Source organism: Xenopus tropicalis, chromosome 5, assembly GCF_000004195.4.
Source record: "Xenopus tropicalis strain Nigerian chromosome 5, UCB_Xtro_10.0, whole genome shotgun sequence".
Classification (NCBI taxonomy): domain Eukaryota; kingdom Metazoa; phylum Chordata; class Amphibia; order Anura; family Pipidae; genus Xenopus; species Xenopus tropicalis.
The window spans coordinates 21,108,707-21,128,718 of record NC_030681.2 but is presented as its reverse complement, the minus strand read 5'-3'; the positions used below and the strand labels follow the sequence as shown (position 1 = coordinate 21,128,718).

At 42.4% G+C, this 20,012-nt stretch overlaps 1 protein-coding gene across 2 annotated transcripts in view; it reads left to right on the top strand.

Moving 5' to 3' along the window:
- Positions 1-1,403: 1,403 nt before the first annotated feature.
- The window catches only part of fbxo11 (F-box protein 11), a 39,614-nt gene continuing 21,005 nt past the window's right edge, over positions 1,404-20,012 (top strand). The window contains exon 1 of one of the 2 annotated variants that reach the window (XM_012963879.3): positions 1,404-2,893. In XM_012963879.3, the coding sequence (XP_012819333.1) occupies positions 2,803-2,893 (91 nt within the window). In that variant the 5' untranslated portion in view covers positions 1,404-2,802. The remainder of the gene's footprint in view (positions 2,894-20,012) is intronic. The other variant, XM_012963878.3, reaches the window with a different exon arrangement.

The window sequence follows — 20,012 nt, the reverse complement described above, 5'->3', positions numbered from 1 at the left end:
ATATGTAGGCTGAACTGGCAAAATTCTACTTTGATTTTTGGGACATACCTATGACACACACCAGGCACCAACAAGGAGGAATCTATTTTTAAATTACCAATAGGTTTCAGCCCTAATTTTGACCAGACACTATTATTTATTATAGGCTATGTGATCCTTAAACGACGATTAATGTTCCCTTTTTACAGTGACCAATTACTGTCTGAGTAATAAGCCACAGAAATATCAGCAAAGACAAATTCTACTGAATCCAGCAAATTAGGTCTCCAATATTTTCCACATTTACTTTCGACCAGAGCAGATACACATGTAAGCGCAGTGCCTTGAGATTCACATTACAGTAGCCAGTAATTATTGAGCTGCCCAAGACTTCATTAATGACCTCACTAGTTTTAATCGTAGGAACTAACAGAAATGTGACCTTGGTCTCCAAGGGACAATCACGAGGAGTTGAGCACTGCCATGATTTACCCCTACAGGTTATTTATAAAGCAACAGTCACTGCAAAAATTACTTTGGATTACTCCTACAATTGTAAAGGTAAGCAAACACTGCTATTTGAATCTGAGCAAAAAGAGAAACTTGTAAATCAAGCTTAACAAATCACATCAGGGCTCCAATGGCAAAATGGAGCTAAAAGTAACTGCACCTGACTTCTTTAAGCTTTACTTGGAAAAAAACAAGTCTTGACTTCCACCTAGTATATTTAATGGTAATAGGACACTTCCTGAACCTAGGTGCTTACAGTGGTTTCAGACGGCAATTCTCTTCCAATCTTTTGGTCTACATTCATAAAAAAGTCAATGGTTTATTCACAGATGGATACATTGTCTTCCAGTGCAGGATGTCAACTTCGAATATTAAAATATGACGCCAAGATTACCAGCGCTGGTTCATTTTATACAAGTTAGCATACACATAACTTTTGCTGCAGAATGAATAGGATCCTAATGACATCTTACCACACATCATATTTCCATTACCACTACAGGTACATCTGTTACATAGTAACATAGTAAGTTGGGTTGAAAAAAGACATATGTCCATCACGTTCAACCACATTGTTTGTTTATTCTCTTATTCCCCTAATCAGAATTGGTTAGGGGTCATTCTTAGTTTCCAGCTGCCCCTGGGGGCAAATGTCTTCCTGGGCGAGGGGCAGAAAGGACAAGGTCAGACTGCCCTGTCACATGATCGTAGACTCCAGACAGGAATAAAGGGCAAGTCACATCACCCCGTATTTAGGAGATATTTGGTTTGACCCATTAATAGTAAGATAACCTGCTGCCAAGCTAAACCCCACTTAGCTATGCATGCTGGGAGTTGTAGTGAACACTTGTCCCTTAATGAGTCTGGGGTTCGACAGGTGGATCTGTATGCGCCCCAACACCTTGTCTGTGACACGTAACTCCCCGGAGCAGATATGAATGGGCCTCACATCCGCACAAAGCAACATAAACGCTCCCATAAAGGCGAATTTATGTTGTCCCTCTGACTCTGCCAGTAACTTTTGGTTCTTTAAAGACAGTTCTGATATCAGAGGTAAATGGTGAACCGCATTCAAGTAGTAAACCCTACCATGCTGACACATCCTGAAGAAGGCACCCTATGCACCGTAAACAGGGATGACAACACAAGCCTTCTTCTTCTTCTAATGGGCCGCTACATATTTATAAGAGCAGGGGTGAATAATGCAAAGCTTGACCTAGGGTCTATAAAGGACACCAGGGACCCCCTTTTGCATCAGGAAACCCCCTCTCTTCCACTCACAGCTATGTGGCATAGCCTTTGTAGGGTCAGGGCAGGCTCCCCAACAGCGCCTGTAATGGGGTTATATTTACACCTCTTGCCTCCAGTTTAATATGGCACTGGTTTGGATGTCCTGGCTCTAATGAAATGTAAAAGGTTTGGCTTTCAGGGCCACTACAATGACTTGGCCATATAAAGCTGTGCCTCCTGGTAATTGCACTTACAATAAAGCCTAAAGGATTCATTAGAATGAGCAGTGTCCCCATGAAACATCTCAAATGGCCCATAGAAGAGTCCAACATGGTCCCCTGGAGCACTAGCAAAGGTTCTTTCCCTGCAGTACATCATTAAAGTCCGTCACAGACAGCTATATCAACGCCCACATACAGCCCTCACAGCACTTCTCTCTCAGCCTAAGAATCTTCAATTCAATGGGGAATTAGAACCCGCTGCTCCCCCTGGACAATAGTCATCAGATGCTGGGAGTTGTAGTCCACTACATTTGAAAAAGCCGCAGTGTGAAGACTCCCTCAGCGCAACTCCACCCTAGCCACCATCTTCCCTCAGCAAAGGCATAGCCGGCGAGGAAGAGACGCCGCTTCTGATTGGCCCAGGCCGCGGGTTCTTGCAGTGTCGCTGGCTCTTATTGGTGAAAAAGGAATGTTGGCGTTGTGTCGTGATTTGCGATTGGTAGCAGTAAAGGAAAGGCAGTGACTACGCTTCTCCCCCCGCATCATTCCTCCTCCTCCCCCCGCTGTGTGACTGTGTCTCTGGCGGTGTCAATGGCTCCTCCTGCCGCGGACAGACGGGGCTTACGGGAGGGGATCTTATCGGGGCTACTGTGAGAAGAGCTCCACGCTACCGGCTGTGAGAAGACGGGGATTGAAGAAGGAGGAAGACTAACGACAAAGAAACGCAGGGAGGGGGCGGAGTTGTGAGCGGGTCGCGCATTCACTCACTCCCCGCACCCGCTTGGCACCGACACAGGCGCACGGACAGGGCGAGCCCAACAACTAGGAGCCCGGTGTGCGGCCCTCATCCGACAGTCAGCAAATGAACTCGGTCAGAGCAGCGAACAGGAGACCCAGGCGAGTGTCGAGGCCGCGCCCGGTGCAGCCGGATAGAAACAACGCCGGGGAACGGGGTAAGATACGGGGGCAGCGGGGGGAGGAGAGTGTGTGTGTGTGTATGTGCGTATGGGTGGGGGGGCCCGGGATTGTTTCATAGCAAGATCCTCTGACTGCGAGGCTACAGTTCTTCTCCGCCTGTGGGGGGCGCTGCCGGGAAAGTGCGCGGCTTGTGCTGGGCTTCGGGCCTGGGGCCGCGCTTTGTCTGTGAGGGGAACAGAGAGTGCGGCCCATTACCGTGTGTCTGTGAGGGGAACAGAGAGTGCGGCCCGTTACCGTGTGTCTGTGAGGGGAACAGAGAGTGCGGCCCATTACCGTGTGTCTGTGAGGGGAACAGAGAGTGCGGCCCGTTACCGTGTGTCTGTGAGGGGAACAGAGAGTGCGGCCCGTTACCGTGTGTCTGTGAGGGGAACAGAGAGTGCGGCCCGTTACCGTGTGTCTGTGAGGGGAACAGAGAGTGCGGCCCGTTACCGTGTGTCTGTGAGGGGAACAGAGAGTGCGGCCCGTTACCGTGTGTCTGTGAGGGGAACAGAGAGTGCGGCCCATTACCGTGTGTCTGTGAGGGGAACAGAGAGTGCGGCCCGTTACCGTGTGTCTGTGAGGGGAACAGAGAGTGCGGCCCGTTACCGTGTGTCTGTGAGGGGAACAGAGAGTGCGGCCCGTTACCGTGTGTCTGTGAGGGGAACAGAGAGTGCGGCCCGTTACCGTGTGTCTGTGAGGGGAACAGAGAGTGCGGCCCGTTACCGTGTGTCTGTGAGGGGAGAGTGCGGCCCATTACCGTGTGTCTGTGAGGGGAACAGAGTGCGGCCCATTACCGTGTGTCTGTGAGGGGAGAGTGCGGCCCGTTACCGTGTGTCTGTGAGGGGAACAGAGTGCGGCCCATTACCGTGTGTCTGTGAGGGGAGAGTGCGGCCCGTTACCGTGTGTCTGTGAGGGGAGAGTGCGGCCCAGCAACCGCAGCGCACCCAACAACAAGCGGGGGTTACCGTGGAGCGCTGTGTTGCTGCCCATGTTGCTCACACGGTTACCCTGATACCTCTCTCTATTGTACACAAACCGGGGCCGTGACGCACTGACAGCAAGCTGCCCGTCTCTCCCATACACAGGGCTATCCGGGGAGGCACCCATGGGGCCCCACATCCCTCTACGCACATTCACATTTCTGCCCATAATCTGCCGTAATAGTCATAGTTTTATATTTAAAGGCAATGTAAAACCAAAAGTATACGTTTACTGCATATTTTCAGTGGGAACATTAAATGTTTTTCCCTGGCTGGTGTTTTCTTTCATTAAATATGCACCACCCTTGGTTATTTTAGTGGAGTGCCCTGCCATCTTGTTTCCCATAATCCCCTGTGTCAAAGCTGGGTACATGCAATCACCCAGTATATTCTGTAGGAATGTACTCCTGCCCAGGGTGCTACAGGGGATACTGGGAGAATAAAAACCCTGTTCTCCCTTGTACCTGTCACAAATAGGAGTTGTACAGTGGGTTTGGGTTTACACCGCTTTACATTCACTCTGGTGCCAATAGCTGACCAGGAACATGCAATAGAAACTAGTATTTTATGGGCTTTAAGCATGCCAGGCTCAAGCAAGGGAGCATAAATGAAATATGGCATCTGCTGCCCTAGAAACTCTGCCTTAGAAAGACTAGTTCATGGGAGCAGAGTGGTTTGGGGGGGCAAAGTTGTAGCTGTTTGGGGGGTTGGCATGTTGGCTAGGTGTAGTTTTCCTTTAAAAACTTGTGATGAAGCATGCAAGGCTACATTGTTTAAAAAAAAAAAAAAAAAACCTGTGCAGAAAGGTGCAGGTAAACACTGCTTTCAGTTCCAATCACATTTGCAAATAACAAATCCATTGGTCACTTTTACTGAATGTATTTTGGAGAGTTGCTTAGAATTTCCTTTATATCTTTAGTAAAAATGTTAAACTCAAATGTAAATTTTAGGATGCAGCGTTTGATTCCCAGCCTAAATCTCGATCCACTCGGAGGAAAAAACCATAGTACATCCAGAACTTCATAACTTGCACAAGTACCGACACAGTTTTGAGCTTCAATAAGGAGGGCATTTTCCCTGGATCCCCTTTAGTGCCCTATTAGGTCTCTTTTGGGTAGACAAAGCTACTCACATACAGCTGTTAATAGGATACTGAGTATTGTAGTTGATGGGCTGCCCAAATATATTTGCATTTATTAAGGAGTCATACATGCTACAATTATGATCTCTACCCTGACAATTGGTCGTAGGAAAGATCGTTTGTCCATTTTACTATTGTTAAAAGATAAGTCAAATATGCAGGTAAAACAAAAGAAATTCTTTACCCCTATCTGACAATTCAGCATTAACATTATTATGTTTGGCACTTCATCAAAATTTTTGAGGCGGCTGATATCGGTCGCCTTGTCTCCCACCTTGCCCAAACTGAGTCTTAGACTTTGAGCTAGCAGACTGATAGTAAAGTGACAGCTTCTTGCCTTATTGCGGGAAGTCTGAAAATGTTAATTTTATGTGCATTTCTATATGTGTTATCTCATATTTAAAAACCGAAAATAATTCCTATATGCAGGGTAATTGTTGTGCAATAATTTGATGATATTATGCCTCGGCCATAGGAATAACTTTCTTACAAATGGCTATTGGGTTCCATTGTTGGTTCAAGGTAACCCTTAATTTCAAAAGGATTACCCTGTCCCATTGTTGCAGTGCTATACCTAGGTATACATGCCTGTAGTTCCTTGGTGGGTTAGCCATAGACAGTATCCAGAATAATTAATTTGCATCCAGTTCATGGAACCTTTTAGATATGACACCTTGGTAAAAATAACTACCTCAAAATCCTCTACCTGTATGGAAAGCCTGATAATGTAGGGCAACAGGATATTTGAACCAGATTTCTGTTATTAATAAATATTTTGTTTACTTTGTCTGAAACAGGATTGTACAACTGGAGGCCTGTGGGCCAGATGCAGCCCTTCAAGGAATTTGTCTGCCCCCAGCTGCTTGTAGGCTCCATAGGCCTCATTTTAACAGCATTATAATTTTTAAAATGCAACTGCATTGGTATACAGCTAATACTAGTTTATTTAAAGAGAGAATGTTCTCTAAGGTAAGGTTACCGGTTCTGCTGAAAATTCAGAGACACTTCGTAGAAATGCACTTAGCAAGGCTGCTGTGATTGCATTTTGTATGTTCTTTTTTGCTTGTCTCTGTGGGTTTCTTTTGGGTACTTCAGTTTCCTCCCACACTACCAAAAACAGTCAGGCAGCTCCTGACAAAATTGACTCCATTGTGTTATATGAAAACGATGGGGAATTTAGATTGTAAGCTCCGCTAGGTGGTTCTAGAAGTGTCCCTGTTTTTTTTAGATGATATGGTAACCTTTCTCTAGGAAATTTCCCCTGTTCAGGGTTTGATTCTGGATTTGTCTGAATCCCTCCACTGAATTTAAAATTTGTATTTAGCTGTATTCTTACTGCTAAGCCAAACTGAATCTGAACTCTTAATTATGTGACTTTAAAGTTCTGGAAAAATAATTGGGACATTTTTTTAAGCATAACATTTTTTTTATTTTTCAAATGTGAACATAAAAATTAGTTTTTTTTATTGGATTATTCATACTGATAGGATCTCCCTTTAATCCCAGAGACCTATATACATATATTTGTGATGCCTTTATCCAAAGGTTGAACATCTTTGATGCAAAATATTAGTGACACTAGAGCCCCAGGGGTGTATTTAATTTAAAATTTGTTAATGCATAGGACTGCTCTACTGTCTGAAGTACAGCAGCCCTGCACTGAATACATATTGTTTTATGATGTCTGTGCAAATTATTTTGTTTGCCAGTTCTGTTGCTTTTTTCCCCTTTTACACAATCACGTGCGTTTCTAGATCGACACCTGTAAACCAGATGGAGCTCTCTGAATAAGCTGAATAACAGAAAACAAGAAATTTGGGGGTGCAGAATATTCTGTATATCTACTGACCTTTCTTCAATAACAGTTTGGGTAGTTACCAATCCGAACTCTAATTGAGAAATAAAAGAGTAGCATGAACTATGCCTTACAAATTTTTGAGTTCAGTTGTCCAGGTTTTAGGTCTAAAGGACCAAGGCCACCTTAATTCTGATTCGGTTTGACCTTATCTTGGATTTGGTGCATTCTTGCCAGTACCAGTTAAAACACATATCACTATACCTTTGGTACCTTGCAGTTTAGAGAAAGTTAATGACACAAAAACCTTGGGTGAGGGCCCACTGAGTTTTTATGGTCTGCATAAAAAAGCTGTAGCTGTACTGACAATGTCGGCCTGAGTGCAGGTACACTGAGCAGAGATTGGTCCGAAAAAGGCTGATCTCCACTCCGTGTAGCGCATAGGAGTGAATCTGCCTCTCTCTTTACTTGTGTTTTATAGACGGGCAGAGAGAAGCAGACCCACTCCTATAAGCTCCTGTTTGTTGCTGCACTGACAGGCACAGTGTCAACCTGAGTGCAGCTACACAGATTGGAGATAGGCCAGTCTCTCCTCTGTGTAACTGCACTTAGGCCAACGTTGTGCCTGACCGTACATCCAGAGTAGCTCACCCTTAAAGTGCTAGACACTAAAAAAAAAAAAAACTCTTCAAAATATAAATGGACATTAAAAGTTACCTATAGATTTTTTTTTTTTTTCACCAATAGGGCAGATTTGTAAGTAATTGTTAACTTAAAATATGGCAGCCTCCTCATAGAGGAACATGGCAGATCAGATAAGTAATTTAAAAGCATTGAACAAATATTTTTAAGGCAAAAATATAAATAGCATGCAAAGACAAAGTTTATAACGGATATGAAAGGTTTAATTTCTGGTGTCAGTATCTCTTTAAGGGCATATTTATTATAGTGTGTAAGCCAACATCACAGGTGATGTTGCCTGTAGCAACCAATAGTTTCTACCAGTGTTTTTCACTGTAAATCTTACCTGAATTGCACCTTGCCATCCACTGCTTTGTGCCCCTAAAACCAAAGCAGGGCAAATACTTGTAACAAGAAGATTCTAATCAACTATGTCCACCAGCATGTTGGATTATAATGGATTCTACGTTAAGCTGTCAGGAGGGGACCATATGGACACACTTATGCGGGCCTCGCCTAATGAGATTTTTCAACCTTCCCCGATTTTCGACCAGGTATTGAGCAGACATCCATAAAAAAAAAAGCCCCATACATGACCCAATAAGCTGCTGACTTGGTCTGAAGAGACCAAGTCTTTGGATTGTAACAGGCTGTGTGTGGTCAGCTATATGCAGTGCTGTCACATTTATTTTATGTATGTATAACTTTATTAAGCACCATTAGGACATGCAGCACTGTACAGATTTACAATATAGAACAGTACAAACAGAGGACCGACATTATAATAAATATACAGAGATTAAAAGACACAGTAGGAAGAAATTTCCTGGCCTATAGATCTTACAGTCTGTTGTTGGACACTTATCTGACACTTATCTCACCTCTTCAGAGATCTTGTTATTAAAATATAACTCTCAACATCATTAGGCTGGGCATGAGTGCACTGATCCATTCTTATAGGGGGGCCACAAATATCTGGCTAATCTGACTGCTCCCCACAGCAATATTCAGATTGCAATAAACGGTTATATAGAGATTTTGTTTTTTCTTCCCTGGATTTTGGCCATATATCATTCATGCAGGCTGTCAGATTGACACCATCCCAGATAAATCACCTTTTGGATTCTTAAGTCCTCTGAGACTTTAGGTAACTGAAATCTTGTCCAACTACATAAGTCTTGCCTCCCACTGAGCCATTGGATTGGAACATGTGCCCTACCACTTTAGCTTTGTGCTAATGCATATACTGTATATTTAAAGCAAGGCAAATGGTGCCTTGTATGGCATCAACATCCTGCTAGAGTTGGGAAGAGGTTAAAGCAAGGCTTTACTTAAGTAAAAACCACCTATACTGTGCTAACAAAAGGGACTGCTTCCAGGTAGTGTAATGGAAGCCCTCTGAGCCTTTTGTGTCAGATTTATGGCTGTGAAGTAAACCTAGCCATACATGGGCAGATTTTATTTTAAGATAAAGGTGGTCATACGCAGGCAGTTATAAGCTGTCAATTTAAGTTCTTTAGAGTGGTTCTCAGCCTGTGGGTCGCGATCCCTTTGGGGATCGAACAACCCTTTCACAGGGGTCGCATAAGACCATCGAAAACACATATTTCCGATGGTCTTAGAAATAGTTTTATGGTTGGGGTCACCACAACATGAGGAACTGTATTAAAGGGTCGCAGCATTAGGGAGGTTGAGAACCACTGCTTTAGACTGATTTCACAGCTTGTATGCCCGTGTATGGGGCCCCATGATGGTCCTCCCCGATCGATACCCAGGCGAAGATCAGCCCAGTGTCAATTGGTCAGTTTTGATTTTTCCTGTTTGGTCAGGGATTGTGACTGCGCCTATGCCCGTCATAATTCAGTCATTTGGCTCTAGGGCCACACAAACTAATTAGCTTGATATCGTCCACCTTAGGTGGGCATATTGGGATAAGATCCGCTTGTTTGGCAAACTCGCCAAATAGGTAGATCTTAATGCGTATGGCCACCTTAAGTTGACGGCTTATCTTCCCATGTATGGGCCCTTCCTGATAGATATTTGGCTAAAAATTGACCAGATATCTATCATACAGTTTTGAAAATTCTGTTGGGCGACAACTGTATTGATGATAATGTCGTCCTGACAGGCCACATCCTTGTCCTAGATGCCAAATGATTGGATCAGCCTGATTTGGCCCAGCATGTAGGTGGCCAAATTGGTCAAACCAAATTGCCAAACAAGGGGGTTTTAATGAATATTAATGAATATGACCAGATTTATGCTGCCATGAGTCTGACACAAAGCTCATCAACGGGTCAGCAACACCATGGAAGCGGCTTTGTTAGCTTAGTGTAGGCAGTGTTTGTCCTTTGAATGAAGTGCTTGCAGAAATACTGTGCTTCACCTCTGCACAGTTAAATAAAGGTGTTCATAATAACACTTTTAAGCAGTCAGAGTAAAGGAGAATTACTAGCAATAATTTAAATTCTTCGTAAAATTATAATTTTTCTTAATTTATATTTTTGTGTTTTTTCTACTTAATAGATGTTGAGCACCATTTAAAAATTGCCAGTCAAAAATATATTGATGTAACCTGCAGGGGAGGCATCACAGGTCTGCTGATTGCAAAAGGTGGATGTCACTACCAAAGTGATAGGGCTTTGCAAAAGAAATATTTTTCTAATTGCAGGATTTAACAAAATATGCTCCTTGTTTTAAAATTGTAATTATTACCCCATAAGGCTTTACCATCTGCAGTAGGGGGTCAGAGACTTACTCCTGAACTATTGGAAACGCCGAGATCATCAACGAGAACAAAGCAGTACTGCGAAGGCTAGCTTCCTGCATCACTATTTTGCATACTATTCATCCTGTTGGCAGCCAATTGGATTAATGCTATGCAGGTGAATGTGGACAGTCGGCACATGTGCAGTATTGTCTAAAGCCTTGTTGTCCTGCCCAAGATTTCTACCCACTGCCAGTCTCTGCCCCGGCTCGTGCTTGGAACAAGGAGCCATTTTTGTTATAGTACTGTAATTAGGAAAAGGCTCTTTTGTAATACCACTTTAGACAGCCCATTTAGGGCTCTGGCACATGGGGAGATTAGTCGCCAGCGACAAATTTCAGTGAAATCGTGGAAGTTGCCTCGAGAGGACACTTCCGCGATTTCACTGAAATCCCCAAAATAATATGTAATTGAGTATATTATTTTTGGGTTGATATTACTTATATTATTCATTATTCAAAATGTTTTCAATGGTTTTAAAGGGTAACTAAAGCCTAACTAAATAACTAGGGTAGAAATGCTCTACATTATGTTTTGAACTTCTGTACCGGCCCAAGGCAACCCCAGGCCTTTAGCAGGGAAGATCTGTACCCTCAATAGCCCCCCATCTTTTTTTTAATTCAGATTAATACACTGCAGCAAATGATCTTCTCAACAGCTGCTCAGAGCACACTGAGTGCAGTGCCACTGACACTCCTAAGAAAATACAAGATGGTGACCACTGTGAGGACCTGGATCATTACTGTTATAGGGATGTTGAACCTTTAGACTGGTGCAGTAACTTCAGTATATAAAATATGGCATTTAAAGGAGAAACAAAGTAATAATCGTTGGTGGGGGCAGTGAACAAAATTTCTTACCTCATACCCCAGGCCGGTGCTCCTGTTTGCTGATAAATGCACTGGTCCAGGGTACTTTCGTAGGAGCACAGGCTTCTAGAGGAGCCGATATTCTGCTTCTTTATTCTTTTATCGTCCCTCAGGCAAATGCCCATGTGCAGTAGAGGGAAAAACCAGCTTTTCACTCTACTGCTATATTGAAAACAGTTTCTTCTGTCCCCTGATGGTTTTTACTTTTGAAACAATGTTAACAGAAGCCAGCTGATTAGCAGTCCTGTCTTATGGAGGAGAGCTGACTTTTGCAGCACTAACATGCCAGCAGTAGATAAAGGAGTAAGCAAGCAATTGCATTTACAATAACAATTTCTGTATTGGAAATTTGCATAGAATTACATTTTCTTTTCATTAGCCAAAATGTTGCTGTCCATTTGAAAGGGATACCATATTACTGCCACAATAACTATGCTAATGAATCTAGTAAAGACCTATGGTGCATGTGGTGTTGTAAACACTAGAGTGCTCTCAGGAATATAGGCGGTAGTCAAAACACATATTTTCAAAAACATTTACTTGAATTTTCCAGCACAAACTTCATTTTTTTGCTGATACTGTTCCTTTAATGTCTTTCAGTTTTGCAGTGAGCACAGCCTTTTCCCTTTTGCGTGGTCCTTTCTTTTTGTCAACTGTTTGCTTTGATGAGAAGAGAGACAACCTCTCCAGTTTCCTCCGTTCACTTTAATAATTTATGGCATATTATACAAAAGAAATGTGCACTTATCTACTCACATCAGCTACTATGTTTACACCCTGATAGCTGGTTATTTTGTCATAGAGCTGTGCCTTTTAGGGCAGGTACATTTTAAACTCTGCCTTCAAGCACTACAGTGAAACCTCAATCTTGCATACCCAGATTTTACGTTATCATTCATTTTGCACCATTTTTTTTGTGGTCCCACCACTATATAATGTATAATAGATTTCCTGAATTTTACATCTTCTCCCTAAAATGGGGGGTGTATAGAAAAGTTCTTTGGCACACCACTCACTTATCTCCACAGGGTAACCCCTGAAAGCTTGTGCCACTTATTTTCTGCAATAAATGCATTGAAAGGCATAGCCAACAATTTGGTGTGCTTCTTCCCTTTGTAAAGTGCAGGGTGTATTCCGTCTACCCCACTTGGATAAAAAAAAACAGAAGCTCAATGTTATTTTTTTTAAATTAATACCGCAACTGTCTTGAAATGTATTCTAGTTTTAAAGCATCTCTCATGATTACTGAATGACAGAACTCTGTGCAATTGGGCTATGCACTGATGGATTTTTCTGCACTTGTGGAAAAAGTGCATCTCTGTTACTTCGTAGTGGAAAAATATTTTTTTTTGTCCTGAGCAATATACTAAAGTTAGACCTTGATAGCTTTTTTTTTTTTTTTCTTTTTTATGGAGAGAGACTCTGAAAGCCTATTTTGTGCTGACAATAATGCAGCAGTTCTTAAAAAAAAAAAAAAAAAACCTGCATAGGCTGTTGCCAGTTCATGCTGATCTGCTGGGCTGTGAATGGAACAAACAGCTTCTCCCAGCAGAGCAGTATTTCTGGTCGCAGACAGTTGTCCTGGGATGAGAGATCAGATCAGGGATCTGACATAGACTTGATAGTTGCAGGGAGAGACAGCATTACTAGAACCTATGTACCATATGTGTCAGATCGGGGCTGGATCGCTGATGTAACATAGTTTCCCAGTGAAGGGGTGCTATCAACAGTCAAAGGGAATATGATTGTGAACAGTGTCAATTGAGTTTTGATTGAACTATCATGAAAATTGAATGTAAGCTTCATCATAATGAAATAAGAAACTTTCTAAATATAATCAATTCAAAATTCTTTACCATTTCCAAAGTAATCAAGTTTATCTCCACTATCCCTCTCTCAGCATTTGTTTCTCTTCATTCTCTCTTCATGCAGAAGTTGGGTGTCAGATTTTCATTGACCGATCCAATATATCTTTTGGGGGGGGGGGGGTTATTTAGAGCAAACTCATATAACTGACCCAAGCATAAACAATCTAACAAAATAACTGACTTTGGCATACATCTTAGAGCGGGCTATAAATCATCTTCATGATAAAAAGAGCCCCCCCTATAACATGTATTGGATTTAACTGTAATTCAATATCACTCCCCAACTCCTGCATAAAGAGAGAAAGAAGAGAGCTGCTGAAGAGGGGAAAGTGAAGGGTAACTTGGTTATTTCATAAATGGTACAGAATTTATAATTGGTTAAATTTAGAAAATGTCCTGTTTCAGTATGATGAAGCTTATATCAGATCATTTTCACAATAGTCCCCCTTTAAGGCAGCCATACACGGGTCCTTCGTTCTGCTTGTTAACTTTCTGATTATAGGGCCCTTAGACCGGCTTCCTGACCAATATCTGGTCAATTATCAGGGGTGTCAAAAGGACTGGCTTGATTGGCTCCTTGGTATTTCTGTTATAGGGAACATAAACTTAACTATGTAACTTAAAGGAACAGTAACACCAAAAAAAGTATATATTTTAAAGAAATTAAACTATAATGTACTGCTGCCCTGCACTGGTAAAAGTTGTGTGTGTGTGCTTCAGAAACATTACTAAAGTTTATATAAACCCTGGTGTGTAGCCATGGGGGCAGCCATTCAAAAGAAGAAAAGGCACAGGTTATATAGCAGCTAACAGTGAACCCTGTAGAATACAATGGTGTCTTATCTGTTATCTGCTATGTAAGGGCTCTGGCACACAGACGCGGCGGCGCGATTTTGCGCAAATCGCCGAAAAAGACTCGCAAGTCTTTTTTGGCGATTTCCTGAAATCGTCCCGCCGCGTGTGCCATCCCGCTGGCGACTTACATGTTCGCCCGTGGGATGGCGGGTCATGGCAACTCGGGGAGATTAGTCGCCCGCGAACAGGGAGTTTTGTCGCGGGCGACTAATCTCCCCCGTGTGCCAGAGCCCTAACTTGTGCCTTTTCTCCTTTTTTCCAGCTTGAATGGCTGCCCCCATGGTTACACAGCAGCTTATTTATATAAACTATAGTAGTGTTCCTGAAGCAAATACCCCAGTTTCACCATTGCAGGGCAACAGTACGTTATATTTCAATTACTTTAAAACACTTTCATCTTTTGGTGTTACTGTTCCTTTAATGTAATAACACTCTTCTTTGCACTGCGCCTAATTTACTCACACATTAAAGGAGAAGGAAAGGCTAACAAAGAGTTAATCTCAAGATGCAGGCATACCTTCAGTTGTCTCAATAGTGCCCTTAAGTCTCCCCCATACTTCACCCGTTCAGAAGATCAGAAGCCAAACAGTGAGCAGTGTAGAGAAGATTCCCATAATGCAATGCTCCTTCCCAGACTTGGCGACTTGTTACTGTAGGCGGCGCAGGCGCACACAGCAGGAGCGTCTGATTGCCATGGCGACGCAGCGACGGAGAACTCTGTGACATGCAGGCGGGGGGGGGGGCAGGTGCGGGGAGCGGCGGAGGGTTTGTGGCAGGAGCGCGGGGGGTTTGTGGCAGGTGCGGGGAGCGGCGGAGGGTTTGTGGCAGGAGCGTGGGGGGGTTTGTGGCAGGACCGGGCAGCGGTGGAGGCTTTGTGACAGGAGCAGGGATCGGAGGGGGGCTGGCTTGTGCTTATCAGCCCATACAGACACGCTGGACAAGATGGCGGCGCCGTTCACTGAAACAAGTATGTAGGTTCTAGTATGTGTATCTCTGTAAATCTTTCATTAGGCAAGCCAGAAATATAGCGTTTTTACACAGCAATAGTAGTACTATTTAATAGTGTGCTTAATAGGTTTTGACTTTCCTTCTCCTTTAAGCATATTCTGATCTTCTCACCAAACAGATTTTGGTGCCAAAATGTATACTGGGTGTTTTGGAGCTGAAATCGGCTGTGTGTGCCTGTTCCTGGGCCAACACAGTGCCTTAGGGTGCAGGCACAGGGAAAGGCTGATACCAGCGTAAGGGCTGATTGTTGGCCTGTGTTTATCTGCAGAAAAAGAATTTGCCCTGTGTGGCATTAGCCCAGGGATCCCTTTTTACCTTGTGAGCCACACTAAGATGTTAAAAGCTTTGGTGAGCCACCTGCATATGGGAAAAAAGTTATCTTCAGCATAGAGCAAATAGATACTGTTTCTTTTGTTAAAAAAAACAAACATCTCTGCTTCATTTTTAAGTAGACAGCAAATAGGTTAGGAATGTACCTTGTATTGCACCCAAACAGCTTCTAATCGGGACAAGAGTCCTGTAGCTGAGGGCGAGCCTCTGTGACCCTTCCAGTCAGAGAATGAATGTGCCGTGACTCTGTACAGAATGGAGCAGTTACAATGTTTTTCCACACCTTTTACATTGTACGCTTTTTTGGGGAGGGTCCTTTTTCGCCTCTTGTATCGGTTATTGGCTGTGTTGTGTGTAATTCTGTATGTTGTGTGAACTAATTTATTGTACAGCACTGTGGAATATGTTGGCGCTTTATAAAAACATTTAATAATAATAATGATCATTGTTGATACATTAATATGGCGCTGTAATCTCCTTTTACTGTTTGTGCCACAAAGGTATTCTCTCTGGTGTTGTGCGAGGTTGTTTGTTCATCTGGAGTAGGCGTGGGTTTCTGATTTTCTCACTGAAAGGGCGTGTACTTTGTGTTGGGAGAATGAATGTACATGATGGTGTGAGCAGGGCAGAGGAACCTGTTCTCCTTACTTAGATTTTCTTCAGAGAGTTGCTACAAGAAATATATTTGAATCTTATTATATCTCTTTTTCAGATCCAATCTATTAAATATGTTTTGCTGCCATTCATCATGGCCAGTGTGGCTGGATTAGATGTAGGTATGGTACTGGGAGCAGACGGGGATTCCTGCTTGGAGCAGGCACTCATTGCTTTTACTCTGATCTGAAGTTGGTGTGGGAAATGCCTGGCTCTGCATTGCATGAGTGACCAACAGGTGCCTGTTTGGGAATGCTGCCTGTTACATTCCCCAGCGAGTATATCAGCTGATATTTACTCATGGGGCTGCAGCCTAGCAGGCTCTGAGTCTCACATCTGGCCCCAGCCTAAAACAAACAGTACTTTCAGTACAGTCAATTTTAGTTCATCCTGCTGTAAAAGCCAGAGTTACTGACATAATGGCGTATGGGCTCAATCGCCAACATTCCCAGCAGAAGTCAGTAATACCAGTGTTTAGTCACAGATTGTCTTCATTGAAAGCAGACCTATCACCTTAGGAAATAATTCTAGATCCTTTATCATGTTAGCTGAGCAAAATAAACTTAGACTATAGAAATTATTGAAATCTTATTTCTCTCGCAATCACAGCAAGCAGACAGCTGCCATTTTAAAAACACTGTTATTAAGACAAGCTTTGCTTCATCCCAAAATCTTGTTTAGTCTCCATCATCTGACCCCTTGATTCCCATGTACAGGATACATAAATGCAGTGATATTTAGAAAGTGCTGAATGGAAAGTGAAAGTAATTGCCTGAGGCATAGAGGCGAGGCAGGCAATATATGTTTGACAGCTCAGGTTTATAACTACCCTTATAGCAGGTATGGATGTTTTAATTAAAAAAAAAAAAAAATTGGCTTTAATTTTTAATTTCCAAAGGACTATTTTTAATATAGCTTTTTATGTGTGGGTGAAGGGTCCCCTTTAAGGGCCCTGCTACTGTCTGCAGTTCAGAAGTTGCAAGGATAGTAGGAGTGACATGGAGAAAGTAAAAGTGAGGGGTCAAAAGAGGAGAAATATGTTAAAAGGAAAGAGAGGGATAATTGGAAGATAGGTGGGTATAAAAAGAAGGAAGATAGAAAAAAAAAACAGGAAAAGTGCAGGAAAAATTGCATAATGTTTGGGAAAGGTAATATGGTGTACAGTTCTGGGCATGAACCCTGGGTCTCCATATTGGTGGCAAACAGTCCTTTTGGGTTTATTTAATGTTTAATGATATTTAGCAGGCTCAAGTTATAGTGATCACAATTATGGAAAGATCCCTTAATTGGAAATCCCCAGGTCCTGTGCGTTCTGGGTAACAGGTCCCATACCTTTACTACTATAGGCATGGGACCTGTTATCCAGAATGCTCGTGACCTAGGGTTTTTCCGGGTAAGGGATCTTTGTTATTTGGAACTCCACAACTTAAGTCTGGTAAAAATCATGTAAATAGGAGATCCGAATTACAGAAAGACCCCTTATCCGGAAACCCCCAGGTCCAGAGCATTCTGGATAATGGGTCCCATACCTGTACTAGCTATTTTATGTTTTATTTTCTAGTAGGGCCTTAAAAATCCATGGAAGGTTTCAGGCTAATAGAAACAAAAAAAACGGGCTATTTTTGACATGAGTGTTTTGTACCCATCAGTACCCATTTGACTTTATGAACTAAGAGTAGGTATTTATATAAATAAATCTATATAATGGAGCTATATAGAGATCTATGGGAGATATAGATCTTCTGTTCTGTTTGGTTGTTGAAGCTGCTAATGCAAACAGATACCTGCTGCTCTGCCTCCTATGCGTTTGGGTGTATTGCGTCATGGCGCCATGGCCACTCTTCCCTCACTGCCTGGTACATGTATTACAGCTGGTAGCCTAACAACATGTTGTGTTGATGTTCCGCTTTGCTTGTGTACAGTTCCCCGCTATTCCACACTGTACAAATACTAGCCTGTTGCTGTTCAATCTTTCTTAGCTTATAACACTTCAGCAAGGCAAGAGTGGAAGTAAAATATATTGAAAAGAACCTATTTTTAGGGCATTACAACTGACAACTGCAGAAGAAATATGGCCAATGATAGGTAGATTGGGAAACTAATACTTGCTGTGGGGACCTTGGAAGGTGCGCTTATTACTTGTGTTTATGTGGTAGGTATGTGTGTGTATATAAACATGCATGGATTCATGGAGTAGATTGTGTTTGTCTAGTTTGTGTAAAGAATGTAACCAGCTAATTTGATGTTTAACATAGAAAAAAAAAATGCTTGTGTGTATATATATATCTATTTATCTCTCTCTATATATCTATATCGGAGGAGGGATGCCGGCACTTACGTTACTAGGAGATACTGTGCCTGGGTGCGGTTCAAGATATCAGTGTAAATGTAATGTTGAAATGTTCTCTAACATTCTACTTACTGGGGAAAAAAAAAATAAATGTGTATAATTTTACACACACATCACTGCCTGGTGAATGTATTTCAGCTTTGTGTGTATGTATATAATATAATCATTCTTTTAATTACTGAAACATGAAAGAACAAACATTGCACCTTAAACATCAGTGGCATTTATCACCTGTTGATATCACTTTAATATTCTTCTCTGGGCTGGAATATAACATGACTTAAAATGCTGTAATTTATACAGTTAGCTTCCTGTACCAGCCCAGAGGTTCTGTAGCCCTGTAACAGTAATGGGCCAGGTGTCTTAAGTTTTCCATGGTTTTCCACCATTGCCCATAGTCCTCCCAAACTTTCTGTTGCTAGCGTGCTCTGGGCTGCTGTTTTTTGTTTTTCTTTTTTAATTTCCCATAATTATTGCAATCATAAGTAACTTCTTGTTGCTAATGATGGACTGTGTCTTTGCATAATTGCATAGCGCCATTAATGACAAGGTACCTTTCAGCCAATGACCAAGAATTCTCTGCCCTGCATTTTTACATCCCTCAAAAAATGCATGTATTTGCCATAATTGGTTTATTTAGGCTGCTGAAGGAATTTTTGAAAATGCAGTGTGTGTGTGTGTGGCATTAACCTATGGTTGCATCTGTCACAGAAGCTGATGCTTGTTTCTGAGCCGCCATATAATATGAATATGGATTAAATGCCTTGTATTGTGACTTTTCTATATACGTATATACAGTATATTGGGAGCCAGTCCCCAGGTTCAGGTAACTGACAGCAGCACAGAGCATGTAAGGGGCATCGGCAAATACTTCTGGGCCTACTGGGGGCATCTTGAAAGCACAGATCTTCCCTGCTAAAGGCCTGGGGTGGTACAGACCCTCAACACAATGTGCAGCATTTGTTCCATAATTCTTTTTTGAGCTTTAGTTATTTTAATTTAGACTCAAACTGTAAAATGGCGATTTCCGGAAGTCGCCGAAAAAGACTCGCGAGTCTTTTTCGGCGATTTGCGCGAAATCGCGCCGCCGCGTCTGCCATCCCGCCGGCGACTTACATGTTCGCCGGTGGGATGGCAGGGCTAGGCAACTCGGGGAGATTAGTCGCAGGCGAACAGGGAGTTAATCGCGGGCGACTAATCTTCCCCGTGTGCCAGAGCCCTAAATGTGGGCATCCCCACCAAATCAGCAGATCTGGCAGGGTATGGCCAGTTTTAGTCATACTTGTACAGATGCTGAATATGATGCTGCAATTTACTTTATCCAGTATGTTTCTGATAGGAATTCCTGAGTTCTCTTTGTCTCCTGTACTGCTCAGTATTTGCATGTAATATATACACTTTATGTTTATACTTTTTTTGCAGCACTACAAAAAGCAGTCCAAGGTCATGGCATGGTTTTATTGCAAATGGCCCCAACTAAATAGAGTAGAAAATGGCATTCTCCTCAGTTTCTCTCATAGCCAGTTATACACTATAAATCTGTGCCGGAATTGAGATTACCATGTAGTATGTTAGCTATAGTAGTTTGAGGGATATGAGTTGAAATGGGGCAGTGATCAGTTTTGTTGGTATTCATTGTAAATTAGGGATATTCGGCCAAAATTCAGCCTCTTTCAGCAGGATTTGGATTCTTTAAATTTTGTGACACTTCATTTTTCTGCTGTTTGTGTGTATCTGTGATGATATATAAAACGAGTCATGATGACATGTAAATTTTTATATTGGCAGTGTATGGTAATCTCTTCTGTGCCTTCTAC